Source organism: Melanerpes formicivorus, unplaced genomic scaffold, assembly GCF_026170545.1.
Source record: "Melanerpes formicivorus ecotype bairdi unplaced genomic scaffold, bMelFor1.0.p_v2 SCAF_9, whole genome shotgun sequence".
Classification (NCBI taxonomy): domain Eukaryota; kingdom Metazoa; phylum Chordata; class Aves; order Piciformes; family Picidae; genus Melanerpes; species Melanerpes formicivorus.
In genome coordinates, this window is record NW_027142361.1 from 13,531,565 (window position 1) to 13,545,568 (window position 14,004).

At 46.2% G+C, this 14,004-nt stretch overlaps 1 protein-coding gene across 2 annotated transcripts in view; it reads right to left on the reverse strand.

Annotated features, from left to right (window-relative positions):
• Positions 1 to 14,004, reverse strand: part of ASXL2 (ASXL transcriptional regulator 2) — a 154,898-nt gene that overhangs the window by 88,173 nt on the left and 52,721 nt on the right. For both annotated transcript variants that reach the window (XM_068143067.1, XM_068143068.1), the window contains one exon: positions 7,233 to 7,341. In XM_068143067.1, coding sequence (XP_067999168.1) covers positions 7,233 to 7,341 — 109 coding nt within the window. The remainder of the gene's footprint in view (positions 1 to 7,232; positions 7,342 to 14,004) is intronic.

Below are 14,004 nucleotides of genomic sequence, written 5' to 3' on the forward strand. Positions count from 1 at the left end.
TTCTAATTATGCAAGCATTCTGGCAAGCAGAATTGTGTCAAGAAGTTATGGTGGAGCTTCTCCTACGGTTGGCCAATTCAGTGATCAAATGAGACAATTGGAGGATAGCATGACACGTGGTTCTTTGGTTTCGGCCATCAAAACTATGTCTGGTGATATACAGAATTGCATAAGAGAGTTAAAAGATGAATTTAGAAATTCCATATCCCAATTGGCACAAAGGGATAATTTCAATTCTTCCTCCAGGTGGGTACAAGTTTCATCTGTGAGGAATACACGTCCTCCAAGGAGGTCATTCCAAAACAGGTCATTCCAAAACAGACCACCAAGGCAATCACGTAGAACTATTTGGATAACTCTGCGTGATCAGTTTGGTGAGAACATGAACCGCTGGGATGGCCAACCAACTTCTAATCTTTTCAGGAGACTGAGGGAATTGCAAAGTGGCAGAACCCGAGGTAGCAATACCAGAAGGGTAGCTGTTACTTCCACAGTTCCCCAGAACGACTCTTATGGCTCCAACAGTGGCTCCAGTTATAACATGCAAAGTTATAACCCTGCAAACTATGTGCAATGCACATGTGCGCATGTTCCCCATAACTAGGGGTGCCCTGCCTCCCGCCAGGGGGAGGAGAGGGATAACAGAGATAACAGAATCTATTGGGATGTGTACATCCAGTGGCCTGGCACTTCACAATTTCGGAAGTACAGGGCCTTGGTTGACACAGGAGCTCAGTGCACCATAATACCATCAAATTATCAGGGATCAGAGTCTATAACTATTCTGGGAGTCACTGGTGGATCTCAAGAGTTAAGTAAGGTAGAGGTTAATATAAGTTTAACTGGTAAACAATGGAGGAAACATACAGTTGCGACCGGACCTGACGCACCTTGTATTTTGGGAATTGATTTTCTGAGAGAAGGGCGTTTCAAAGACCCTAGAGGTTACAAATGGGCTTTTGGATTAGCTTCTATAGAAATTGATGGACAAAAATTGAAGCTGTCTGCCAGACCTGAGCTTTCTGATGAATCTGCAGTTGTGGGACAACATAAGATACAGGACATTAAATTGCCGGTTGCTTCTCAGACTGTGCATCACAGACAATACAGAACCAACCGTGACTCTTTGTTGCCCATTCAGAATCTGATTCGTCAGTTGGAGAGTCAGAAAGTCGTCAGCAAAACTCATTCACCTTTCAACAGTCCAGTGTGGCCTGTGCGGAAGCAGAATGGAGACTGGCGTCTGACAATAGACTACCGAGCCCTGAATGAAGTAACACCACCTATGAGTGCAGCAGTACCAGACATGATGGAGCTACAGTATGAGCTGGAATCCAAAGAGGCCAAATGGTATGCTACCATAGACATTGCTAATGCATTTTTCTCTATTCCCATAGCAGAGGAATGCAGGCCTCATTTTGCTTTCACCTCGAGAGGAATCCAGTACACTTTCAACAGACTGCCAATGGGCTGGATCCACAGCTCAAGCATCTGTCATGCAGTGATCCACGATGCTCTGGAGAAAGGCGGTGCTCCAGAACACATCCAGTTCATCGATGACATCATCGTCTGGGGTAAAACTGCTGAGGAAGTCTTTGAGAAAGGTAACAAAATCATTGACATTCTTCTGAATGCAGGTTTTGCCATCAAGCGAGACAAGGTGAAAGGACCTACCACAGAAATTCAGTTTCTGGGAGTGCGGTGGCAGGATGGACGCCGACACATTCCAGTGGATGTGGTAAATAGAGTCTCTACCATGGCAAGTCCCACAAACAAGCAAGAGACCCTACGTTTCTTGGGGATAGTGGGATTTTGGAGACTGCACATTCCTGGATACAGTCAGATTGTGAAACCTCTGTATGATGTGACTCAAAAGAGAAACAATTTCCACTGGGGACCTGAACAACAAGCAGCCTTTGACCAGATAAAGCAAGAGGTAGTTCAAGCAATGGGTCTGGGACCTGTCCGAGATGGTCCAGACATTAAGAACATTTTGTACACGGCTGCAAGTGACAATGGTCCAACCTGGTGCTTGTGGCAAAAAGCTCCAGGTGAGACACGTGGACGACCTCTTGGTTTCTGGAGTCGAGGTTACAGAGGTTCAGAGGCTAATTATACTCCAACAGAGAAAGAAATTTTAGCTGCCTATGAAGGAGTAAAAGCAGCTTCTGAAGTGATTGGAACTGAATCACAACTTCTCTTAGCTCCCAGATTACCAGTTTTGAATTGGATGTTCAAAGGCAAAGGCTCCACACCACATCATGCCACAGACTCAACCTGGTCTAAGTGGATGGCTCTGATAACACAGAGAGCTCGAATGGGAAATCTTGAAAGACCTGGTCTAGTGGAGGTGATCTCAAGTTGGCCTGAAGGCATCAACTGTGCTAAACCTCCAGAGGAGAAAGTGACTCGTGCTGAGGAAGCTCCTCCTTACAATGACCTTTCTGATGATGAAAAGAAATATGCTTTGTTCACAGACGGTTCCTGTCGTCTTGTTGGGAATAAGCGAAGGTGGAAGTCTGCAGTGTGGAGTCCAACACGCCGAGTTGCAGAAGCGAAAGATGGAGAAGGAGAATCCAGTCAGTTCGCAGAGGTAAAAGCTGTCCAGCTAGCTCTCGACGTGCCTGAACGTGAGAGATGGCCAAAGCTTTATCTCTACACCGACTCATGGATGGTAGCCAATGCTCTATGGGGTTGGCTAAAGAACTGGAAGAAGAGTGGTTGGCAGAGGAAAGGAAAACCCATTTGGGCAGCCAACCTGTGGCAGGACATTGCTGATCGAATCGAGAGAATTCCAGTGAAAGTGAGACACATCGATGCTCACATTCCTAAGAGCAAAGCTACTGAGGAACAGCAACACAACCATCAGGCAGATCTAGCTGAAAGAGTTTCCCAAGTAGACATGGACTCTAATCTTGATCTCGACTGGAAACACCGAGGTGAGATATTCTTAGCTCGGTGGGCTCACGATTCGTCAGGACATCAAGGCAGAGATGCAACATACCAATGGGCTCGTGACAGATCCATAGACATTTCCATGGATGCTATCACACAAGTCATCCATGACTGTGACATTTGTGCTGCTATTAAGCAGGCAAAACGACTTAAGCCCTTGTGGTATGGTGACAGATGGTCCAAGTACAAGTATGGTGAAGCTTGGCAGATTGACTACATCACTCTACCACGTTCTCGTTCTGGTAAGCAATACGTGCTTACTATGGTAGAGGCAAACAGTGGATGGCTGGAAACTTATCCAGTTCCACATGCAACTGCACGCAACACCATTCTCCGTCTGGAGAGACAGATCCTGTGGAGACACGGAACTCCGGAGAGGATTGAGTCAGACAACGGAACTCATTTCAAGAACAACCTTGTAAAGAACTGGGCAAAAGAGCACGGTATTGAGTGGATATTCCACATTCCCTACTATGCACCAGCTTCAGGGAAGATTGAACGCTACAACGGTTTGTTGAAGACCACTCTCAAAGCCATGGGAGGTGGATCTTTGAAAAACTGGGAAAAACATTTAGCACAAGCAACCTGGCTGGTAAATAGTAGAGGTTCAGTGAACCGAGCTGGACCTGCACATTCAGATTTGCTACGGAAAGTAGAAGGTGATAGAGTTCCTGTTGTTAGAGAAAAGAATCTGTTAGGTAAAACTGTTTGGGTATTTTCACCCTCAGGAGAGGCTAAACCTGTCCGAGGGGTGGTTTCAGCTGAAGGTCCGGGTCACACTTATTGGGTAATGCAAGAGAATGGTGAAATTCAGTGTATTCCACAAAGAAATTTAACTTTAGCTGAAAGAGGTTAATTTCGAACTGTTGTACAGCTACATCGCGTCCAAAGGAAGAATCAACGAGGAATCTACGGTGCACGAACCCTGAGATCCCTGAGAGCCCTGAGTCAACTAAGAGACCCTGAGATTTCCCTGTTTCCCTTTTCTTTGCTTCGCCGGCGAAGAAATGAACTGTTTTCCATTTTTTCTCATTTTCTGATTTTCTTGGACTTTTGAATCATCTACATCTGAGCATAGCCAGAATGGACTATGAACTTTACTCACGAACTGTAAATATCATTTTGGATTGGATGGACAGTATGAACAGCCAATGAAATTGTTTAGAAGGGGTGGACTGTGGCTGGTTGACGTTGCCCCCTTAAGAAAGGGAATATGGTGGACGGAAGTTGGTAAACGGAAGGAATAATCTAAACTAATTTCATTGGGAGAGTGGGAGGAAGCACCTTCGGAACTGGGAGTGAACTGGACATTTCCAGGACTTTTCTATCAGTCTTGCTTCTGCCTTTCCACGGTGCAGCAGCTCTGCAGCTATCTCTGTGCTGGGCTTTCTGCCAAGGCCTCGGCCTTGAAGTCCAGATACAGGCCTGTATTAACTGCTTTTCCAATTAACACAAAACTGCTTTTAACTTCTTTCTTTCGCTCTCTCTCTCTTCTAACCTAATCTGGGGAAAGGGGGGAGAGGGGAAAGAGGAGGTGGGGAACCCCCTCTCTGCCGAGGGGGGTTACTCTCATTTCTGTGTTACTCTGTTGTATATCTTTGTATATATTGTAGATATTGTAAATTTGTAAATATTCCCCTGCATACCCTACATTGCTTTGTAAATATAGCTCCACTGCTTTGCTAATTCAGCTTGTGAGGTTTTTTTTTCCCTTCCCTTCAATTTTTTTTCCTTTTTACCTTACAAGGGGGAAGGGAGGAGGCTTCTCGGCCTTACCCTTCCACCCACCACATTTTGTATGATGTACTGGCCATTTAGCTTTTCTTCACTGTGGTGTAACACACATTGCTTGGGGAATAGTCAGCCCCTCTGCAGTCCTCCTGACTGCAACCTAAGCCATCATGTTATGTTAATCATGGACCCTCCAAAAGACTTGTGAAACCATCAGTTTCCAAGCCCTTCCTGGCAGCTGTGCTAGAAGTAAGCACAGCACAGGGGACCTGGGACTGGTGCAGCAGGGCTGAACCTCTCCCTCTTTTCTGCAATACTGGGTTTCTTGGTGTTCCACAGAACTTACTACCTCCAGACTACCTATCCCCAAGGAAGGAAAGAAAGAAGACACAAATCCACAGTATCTTTAGAGACAGGTGACAGACTATGCCTTTGGATTATCTCAGCTGGTAGTCCAGCCTCCTAATCAATACAAATTGTTACATTTAATTGACTTACTCCTACAACAACCTAAGTACCATTGGAGTTCTGCTGAAGCTTAACACTGAGACCGAAAAAAGTTTGAAAGAAAATTAGTTTTAAGTTGCAGATTTTGTGAAGAAAAACTGAGCTACAGCAATCACCCTGCCAGTCACTTTTGTTGCACAAACTCTGCTGTGATGACAGGCTGAGGGAGCTGGGGTTGTTCAGCAGGGAGAGAAGGCTCTGGGGGGACTCTATAGCTGAAGAAGTTCTTCAGTACAAGGGTGGTGAGACTCTGAAATAGGTAGCCCAGAATGGTTGTGGATGCCCTCTCCCCTGAAGGTGTTTAAAGTCAGGCTGGATGGGACCTTGGGCAACCAAGTCTAGTTGAGAGGCTTCCCTACCCATGGCAAGAGGGTTGGAATACATGATCTCCTGAGGTGCCTTCCAGCCTGAGCCATGATTAAGATGGTGAGAATGGGATCCAGCCTAGCTACGTTTCTGACAATGATAATAAGGATGTCTTTTGCAGGGCAGTTCTTAGTTGATTCCATTGGTAATCTGGGTGGTCCTGCTTTAGCAAGAAGGGTTGGACTAGATGATCCCCAGAGGTCCCTTCCAGTGCCCACAATGCTGTGATTCTGGGATCTAAGTGGCCCTTGTAAAGCACACATTCTCTGATGTTTTGAGTATTTTCACAGAATCACACAATTATTGAGGTTGGAAAAGCCCCTGGAGATCATGCCCCAACCCCTTGCCTTGAACTTCCAATCCCACCACTACTGCTAAGCCACTACCACTAAGCCATGTGCCCTAAACCATGTCTCATTTCCAAGTAAGATTTTAAGGGCCTCAGGCTGCACCAGGGGAGGTTCAGATTGGATATTAGGAAGACTTTTTTTTTTTTTACTGAAAGAGTGGTGAAGCATTGGTACAGGCTGCCCAGGGAGGTGGTGGAATCACCATCCCTGGAGGCGCTCAAACCATGAGCAGCCATGGCACTTCAGGAGACCATCTAGTGGTCATGGAGACGTTGGGTAGAAGGTTGGACTTGACTATCTTAGAAGTCTTTTCCAATCTTAATGATTCTATGAGTCTATGAAATCTCATCTCAGAAGGTTTTATTTCTATGAAGTCTGGAGTGAGGAGAAAAGAGGTTCCAGTGACAACACCTACTCTAGAAGGTCTATGTGTGGGCAGGGGAATCTTACATTATTGCACAGTCTTCAGAATCAAGCCTGCAAGCAGGCTTCCTCCCAGTAATTACACTGGGGTGAAAGGTTTCAAACAAAGATTTTTAAAGATGCCAAACAAATTAAGGAACCCACACTTTCCCCCCTACAAATGCTTTTTTTGCCTCCTATTAATAGACTGAAGACAAAGTAATTTTCCATTTCTAGACACAAGCTGAGATCAGTAGAGATGAAGCTACCATTTCAGGACTAAAATGCCATTAACATTTTAATTACTTTTTCATTTCAGGAACATTAATTAATAACATCTCTTTCCTATGAGGGTGCTGAAGCCCTGGATCAGGCTGCCCAGAGAGGTTGAGGAGTCTCCTTCTCTGGAGAGATTCCAAACCTGCCTGGACACAATCCTGGGCAACCTGCTGTAGGTGACCTTGCTTTAGCAGGGTGGTGGACGATGATCTTCAGAGGCTCCTTCCAACCCCACACATGCTGGGATTCTGTGATCAATAAACAAATGCCTAGCATCTTCAGTTGTACTTAAAACACTGGAACAGGCTGCCCAGAGAAGTTGGGAGTCTCCTTCTCTGGAGTCATTCAAACCCTGCCTGGACACACTCCTGTGTGACCTACTCTAGGTGATCCTGCTGTGGCAGGGGGTTTGGACCAGGTGACCTTTCGAGGTCCCTTCCAACATCTAACATTCTGTGACTCTGTGATACTCTCAGCACCCAGGTGCCCACTAGCACATGGAGTCTTGGTGTTCATATTTGGATGGAAGGTTTAGGCTACAATTCATACCAATGAAGAATACAGTTCCCCTCTTGGGGATTATCCTAATCCAACGTTTTCTTAAATGGACAGAAGTCCCCTGAGCATTCCAAGACCACTTACCTTCAGAGTGTAGACTCCCATGCGCCCTGGGACCTTATAGAAAATGCCCTCTTCCCCTCGGGAGTTTGTATGCAACATAGCATTCAGGCATGCAAGAGGAGAAGTCCCACTGGAAACAAAAACACAGGGTTAACATTTGCATGGACTAGGTTGAAGCTAATCTACTGCCAGGAGACAATCACAGCCCCTCACCTGACCACCACACATGCAGAGGCAGAAAGATTCCAGATCCAACTTCTATTCCCAAGGGGAATACAAGCTGAAGCTGCCACAGTAAGTGACAGCAGTCTACATACCCACGTCCCAGGGAAAAAAGCAAACAGAGCAGCCCCTGAGTTCATGCTCTCCAATGCCTCTTTCAAGCTCCAGACACTCAGTGCTGCTTCTCTCCAACTCAGAGCAGGTTTGCCATGAGCTAATGACCAATTGCAGAGAGAAGTAGAGTTGTGTTGTGGGGTCTACGCCCAAAACACCCCATGTCATACTGGAATGAGGACTGTGGGATAGAGGATGGAAACCAGTTATGGAATTTGCCCTGAAAAGAGTGGAGCTCTTCAATCCCAGGCAGCAGAACAGAGACAGAAGATCCATCTTTTCACTGGTGCTGCTGAGGGTTTCTGTTTGTTTTTTAAACCCATCATGCTGTAGAGAGAAGCAGAATCAGGTGGACACAGCAAGGCAGGTGAATTCTGTTCCCACTGCAGGGTCAGGCTGATCACACCCTGCTAAATAGATGTCCTTACTTGTGAACTGTTCTGATATGGAGCAAACCCCTACACAGAAGTTTTCACCTTCCAACACCCTGTCACAAAGGCTGGAACCAGAACCATCAAATTGACTAAAGATCTGAATTTGTGATTGCTTGACTGAAATCCCTGAGCAGGAAACCTTTATCAGATCAAAAGCAGTGAGGAAAGGGAATTAAAGGCAAGGTTGGCACAGCCCTCTAGATCATCTGGGCAGGGCATGTGCACTTCAAGCTCTGCCTAAGAGCAACACAGCAGCTCAGCTGAGTTACTGACACCCAGTACAAGGAGAAGACAATGTCCTGAATCATGGAACCACAGGTTGGAAAGGACCTCAAGGATCATCTGGTCAATCCTTTCTTGTCAAAAGCACAGCTCAGGCAAGCTGGCCCAGCATCTCATCCAGATTAATCTTCAGTGTCCAATGCTGGGGATTCCACCACTTTCCTGAGGAGATTATTAAGCAACAAGACAAGAGAAAATGGTTTCAAGTTGTGCCAGTGGAGGTTTAGGTTGGACATGAGGAACAATTTCTTCCACCACTGCCCTGGCAGTTTCTGTCCTTAGAGGAGTTTAAAAGCCATGGTTTAGTGGTGACCTGGCAGTGTTGGGTTTATCTCTGGACTTGATGATCTTAAAGATCTTTTCCAACCAAAAAGCCATGATTCTACAAGATTTCCAATGGCTGACTATCCCTACTGTGAAAATTTTTCTTCTTGTGCCCGACCAGAATCCCCCCAAGAATAATTTGTATATGCTACCCCTTGCCTTTTCCACGTGACTCCCTGTAAGATGGAGTCTCCCTCTCCTTTGTAGCCCTCCTTTAAATACTGGAATAAATACTGGTCTCCTTGAGCCTTCTTTTCTCAAGGCCTGAAATAGGCCTGGTCTACTCAAACCCTTCAAGTACCAGCCAGCAGGAGATCCCCCAAGGAACACCAGCTAGAGATGGTATTCATGAACCACAGCAGAAGTACCATGACAAGAGGAGTCAGTATTGCTAGACCCAGTCCCATCTGTGACTGCCATACCAACATACAGAGACACACCGGTCCATGTCAGGGCATCACCACTGCCAGGACACCATGGTGATCCCCTTTGCCCACAGCACTGCAGATCAGCCATCCTGGAGGCTGCTGGCCCCTCCAATTGAGGAACAAGCTCATACTGCTCCACATGCAAAGCCACAGTCAGTCTCCAATATGATGGCCACCAATGTGAATGCTAACACAGAGGTCAAGTAATTTTGGAGGTCTCAAAACAGGATTCATCCTTCAGGAAAGGTTCTCTGGACCTCAGCTAGACTATGACACGAGTACTTGGTAACTGCTGTGTTCCTCCATGTCCCCTCAGGGGAAGCTGTGTTAGATCTGTTACAGGTCAACCCCATAACTTGATTTCTAGAGCTTCTGAACCGAAATTTGGTGGACATGGCAGTGCTGAGTTAACAGTTGGTCTCCATGATCTTAAAGGTCTTTTCATAGAACAAAATTGCTTATGCTGGAAGTGTTCTTCAGTTTTGTGATCATGTTCATCAATTGCCCTGAGCTCTAGAAAAGCTCAAGCTGTGATTCCTGGCTTGAAGATGAGGGGGTTCAAGCTCCAGATGCACAAACCTTCTCCATTTAGAAAGGCAGGAATTACATAGCTGCTTTTGAAGACAACCTCATTGCAGGCTCATGGCTCCTCTGGTTGAGGAACAGCCTCAGAGAAGTACTGAGACAAATGTGGGAGCTCTATGGTTGTACCAGGGCACCCCAGGGCTCAGACAAGCCTGACACAGGTGTGCAGTCTTTTCCCATCAGCAGAGATCTCTGTGGGGTTACAGACCCCAGTCAGAGCAGATGATCTCCTTCAAACCTAGGCAATTCCATGCAAAGGGTCAGAGAACAACCTCTGTTGTGTCTCTTTTCAGTCCTGAGCTTTCTGAGGTTCTGCCAGCATCATTAACTAACAAATACCAGTGAAAATGGTGATGAGGGGAGAGTCTTCTAAACTCCAGCCCAAAGCTCATCTGACTGCATCAGCAGATAGCTCAGCCTGATGCTCAAGGGAAAACCAACAATGCTGGAGGAAGCAGCTGAGCTTCAAGCACTCTGGGGACCACCCACTCATGGTTTAGTACTTACATAGTAAAACTCTACTTCATGTGGGTGCTCTTACACTGACCCAGCAACTCTTCTAGGTAATGTGTGTCTTCTGGAGAGCCAGCCAACTGTGATACAACAGAGCAACCAGAAACCTCAGCATCCCACTTGGATACCTGCCAAAAACCCATGCCCATCTCCAGACACTGTGTGTCTATGTTGATGTTCCAGCCAGAACTCGTGTCACTGAATATGAACAACTCCTAACCAGACCTGCACACAGTAGACAAACTCTTCCTTAACTAACCCCACCAAAACCAGCTCATGGCTCATCACTCCCCGCTGCTCCCACCACTTATCTGTGTGTCTTCCCCAGAGGTACATCAACCAACCACTGCAAATTTGAATACCACAACTGGAAGCAACTCTTTCACAGTAGCTTCACCAAGGCTACCTGCTAACTTCACAAAACTAATCCACATGTCCAGAAAGTCACAAGGTCCCTCTGGAATCATCACAGAAAGGTTTGGGTTGGAAGGGACATAATCAACTAGAGCCAGTTGCTCAGAGCCCCATCCAGAATGTTTCAGGGATGGGGCTTCTACCACCTCTGGCAACATGTACCAGTGTCTCACCACCCTTAGTGCAAACAATTTCTTCCTTCTATCTAATCTGAATCACCTGTCTTGTAGTTTAAAGGTCATCTAATCCAAGTTGGAAACTACAACTCAGTGTGATTTCCTACAGCAACCCCAAACTCTCAAAGTAAACACTTCCCCTCTTCTTGTCTCTGCTCCTGGATGTGATTTCTGCACACAAATCCTATGCAAGAACTGCACACAAGGATACCTGGCCAATATACCTGTCCTACTCCCACAAGTGGTGTTCTTCATCCCTCCTACTTCTGCATCTACATAGTTATCAGAAGCTTTGTACCTAACCACAAATCAGAAAATCAATAAGGTTGGAAAAGACCTCTAAGATCATCCAGTCCAACTGTCAGCTTTTTTTTTTTAGATGCACAGACACAGGAGTTGTTTGTGCTTCCGTGAGTAGAAAGGATTTCTGAGTTGTTTTCATTGATACGCTCCCAGCAGGGCATTCCCTGCACTTTGTACGACAATAGGGAAGTAAGTGGGTGTGAGCTGACAGCAACAGCAGCAAATTTTAACTACTGTGATAATAAATGGCATGCTGACCTTTATCATCTACCCAGAGATCAGTGCCAGCCCACCCATAAACAAACTGCATCCTCTGGAAAAATCAGGACAAACATCCCTCTGTTTATACCAGGCCATAAATATTTATATTGGGTCACATCTCAGCTGAGCCCTTCTTAGGACAGCTGGGATCAGAACAGAGTTGTTTAAGGCTGCTAAATTCACCTAATGCAAAGTCAGCTACAGTTGTGCTCACTGTAATGTCTCCTCCCAAGAAACAAGCCTCAGGACAAGAGGAAATAGCCTCAAGTTGTGCCAGGAGAGGTTTAGGTTGAATGTGAGGAACAATTTCTTCCCCCAAAGGGTTGTCAAGGCCTGAAAGAGGCTGTCAAGAACAGTGGTGGAGTGCCCATCCCTAGAGATGTTCAAAAGCTATATAATGTGGTGCTGAGGGACCTGGTTTGGTAGTATCATAGTATCAGTCAGGGTTGGAAGGGACCACAAGGATCATCTAGTTCCAACCCCCCTGCCATGGGCAGGGACACCCCACACTAGATCAGGCTGGCCAGAGCCTCATCCAGCCTGCTCTTAAACACCCCCAGGGACGGGGCCTCAACCACCTCCCTGGACAACCCATTCCAGGGCTTCACCACTCTCATGGTGAAGAACTTCCTCCTCACATCCAGCCTGAATCTCCCCACCTCCAGCTTCATTCCATTCCCCCTAGTCCTATCACTACCTGAGATCCTGAGAAGTCCCTCCCCAGCCTTCCTGTAGGCCCCCTTCAGATACTGGAAGGCCACAATTAGGTCACCTCGGAGCCTTCTCTTCTCCAGACTGAACAGCCCCAACTCCTTCAGTCTGTCCTCATAGGAGAGGTGCTCCAGCCCTCTGATCATCCTTGTGGCCCTTCTCTGGACACCTTCCAGCACCTCCACATCCCTCTTGTAATAGGGGCTCCAGAACTGGACGCAGTACTCCAGGTGGGGTCTCACCAGGGCTGAGTAGAGGGGGAGAATCACTTCCCTTGACCTGCTGGCCACACTTCTCTTGATGCAGCCCAGGATTTGATTGGTGACTGGCAGTGCTGGGTTAACAGTTGGACTCAATGATGTTAAAAGGTCTCTTCCAACTAAAACAATTCAGTGATTCTAGGAAATGAGCTTGCATTAAAGTAAAAATATATATTTGCAACTGGTGAGATGCAAAGGTCACTGTAACAGCCTTTACCAGCATTAATCTGGTTTCCATGGTGTCACAAGTACATAATGGAACTTCTTCATTTTTACTTCTCAAAAAGCTAAAAATAGCAAAGCTTGCTGGCAGAACAGAGGCAGCAAAACACAGCATAAATAGGACTGATTCATAGAATGGTTTGGGTTGGAAGGGACCTTGAAGATCATCTAGTTCCAACCCCCCTGCCATAGCCTGGGACACCTTCTACTAGACAAGGTTGCTCAAGGCCTCATCCAAAATGGCCTTGAACACCTCCAGAGAGGGGGCATCCATGACCTCCTTGGGCAGCCTGCTCCATCATCTCACCACCCTCACTGTAAAGAATTTCTTCCTGATATCCAGTCTGAATCTTTAGCCTAACTCCATTCTCTTGTCCTATCACTATAGGATGATGATGTTGCTGCAAGGGGAATGAGGTAAGCTCTCCTCCCTAAACCCAGGATCTTCAGCATGAAAACCAGGAAACATTGATTTGTTCACTCTTTTAAGTCCTAAATCATTTCACTGTCCCATAAATATGCATTACCCTCAAAGCATATCTCAGCTTCAGCAAAACTAGGGAGCAACATATCTACCCACTTAGAACAACCTTTATCAAAGCAGAAGAAGTCATTTAAGTGCTGGCATGGCTTTTAAACCACAGCACTGAGAACATTTTCATTTACAGATGCATATATCAGACCTTTCTAAACCAGCAAGTATCCATCAATACTTACCAGGCAACCACCTGGTGGATAGGTGTGACTTGTTCTCAAACCCTGATGTTATCAGAGCCAGCACTGACCTCTTTGGTACACAGCACCTTCCACAGTGGGGTCTGAATGATACTTATTTTGTCAGCCAAAGGTCTGGTATCTCCTGAACCTCAATTCAAGCACGTGGCACTGGGACAAAACACCAAGTGCCTGTGAGGTGGCCACTCCAGTCACCAACTGTTCTGCTTCCATTGCAGTGCCTCCTTCCACTGAAGATGCTGGTTTAGTAATTATTTTAACACCAACTCCCCCATTAAAAACAATCCAATTAACAGATTAATTTGCATTGACATTTACAACCCTGATGCATAAGTTGCATTTTTACCTTGAGCAAACAAGGAGGGGGGGAGGTTTGGGGAGATTTTAAGCATCCATTCTAGTTTAGAAACTAACAGTTATCCAATCTGTACTTTCATTTAATTAATAAATCATAACATCCATCTCAAAGTGACCTCCAGCTAGTAAAAGTCCCTCTGCCTGCAGAACAGGACCATGGAGAAGGAACTAGGAGGGCTGGTGGTGATGTCTGGAGTCCTGGCTCCAGTTGTGGACTCCCCAGTTCAAAGGAGAGGGAACTCCATAGGAGGCTACAAAGATGCTGAGGGAGCATCTCTCTGACAAGCAGAGGTTGAGAGACCTGGGACTGGAGAAAAACAGACTGAGAGGAAAATTTCTCAATATTGATTGATACCTAAAGGGCAGGAAGCAAAACAATGGGGCCAGACTCTTTCCAGTGGTGCCCAGCAACAGAACAAGGGGCAACAAGCACACACTGCAACCCAGGAAGT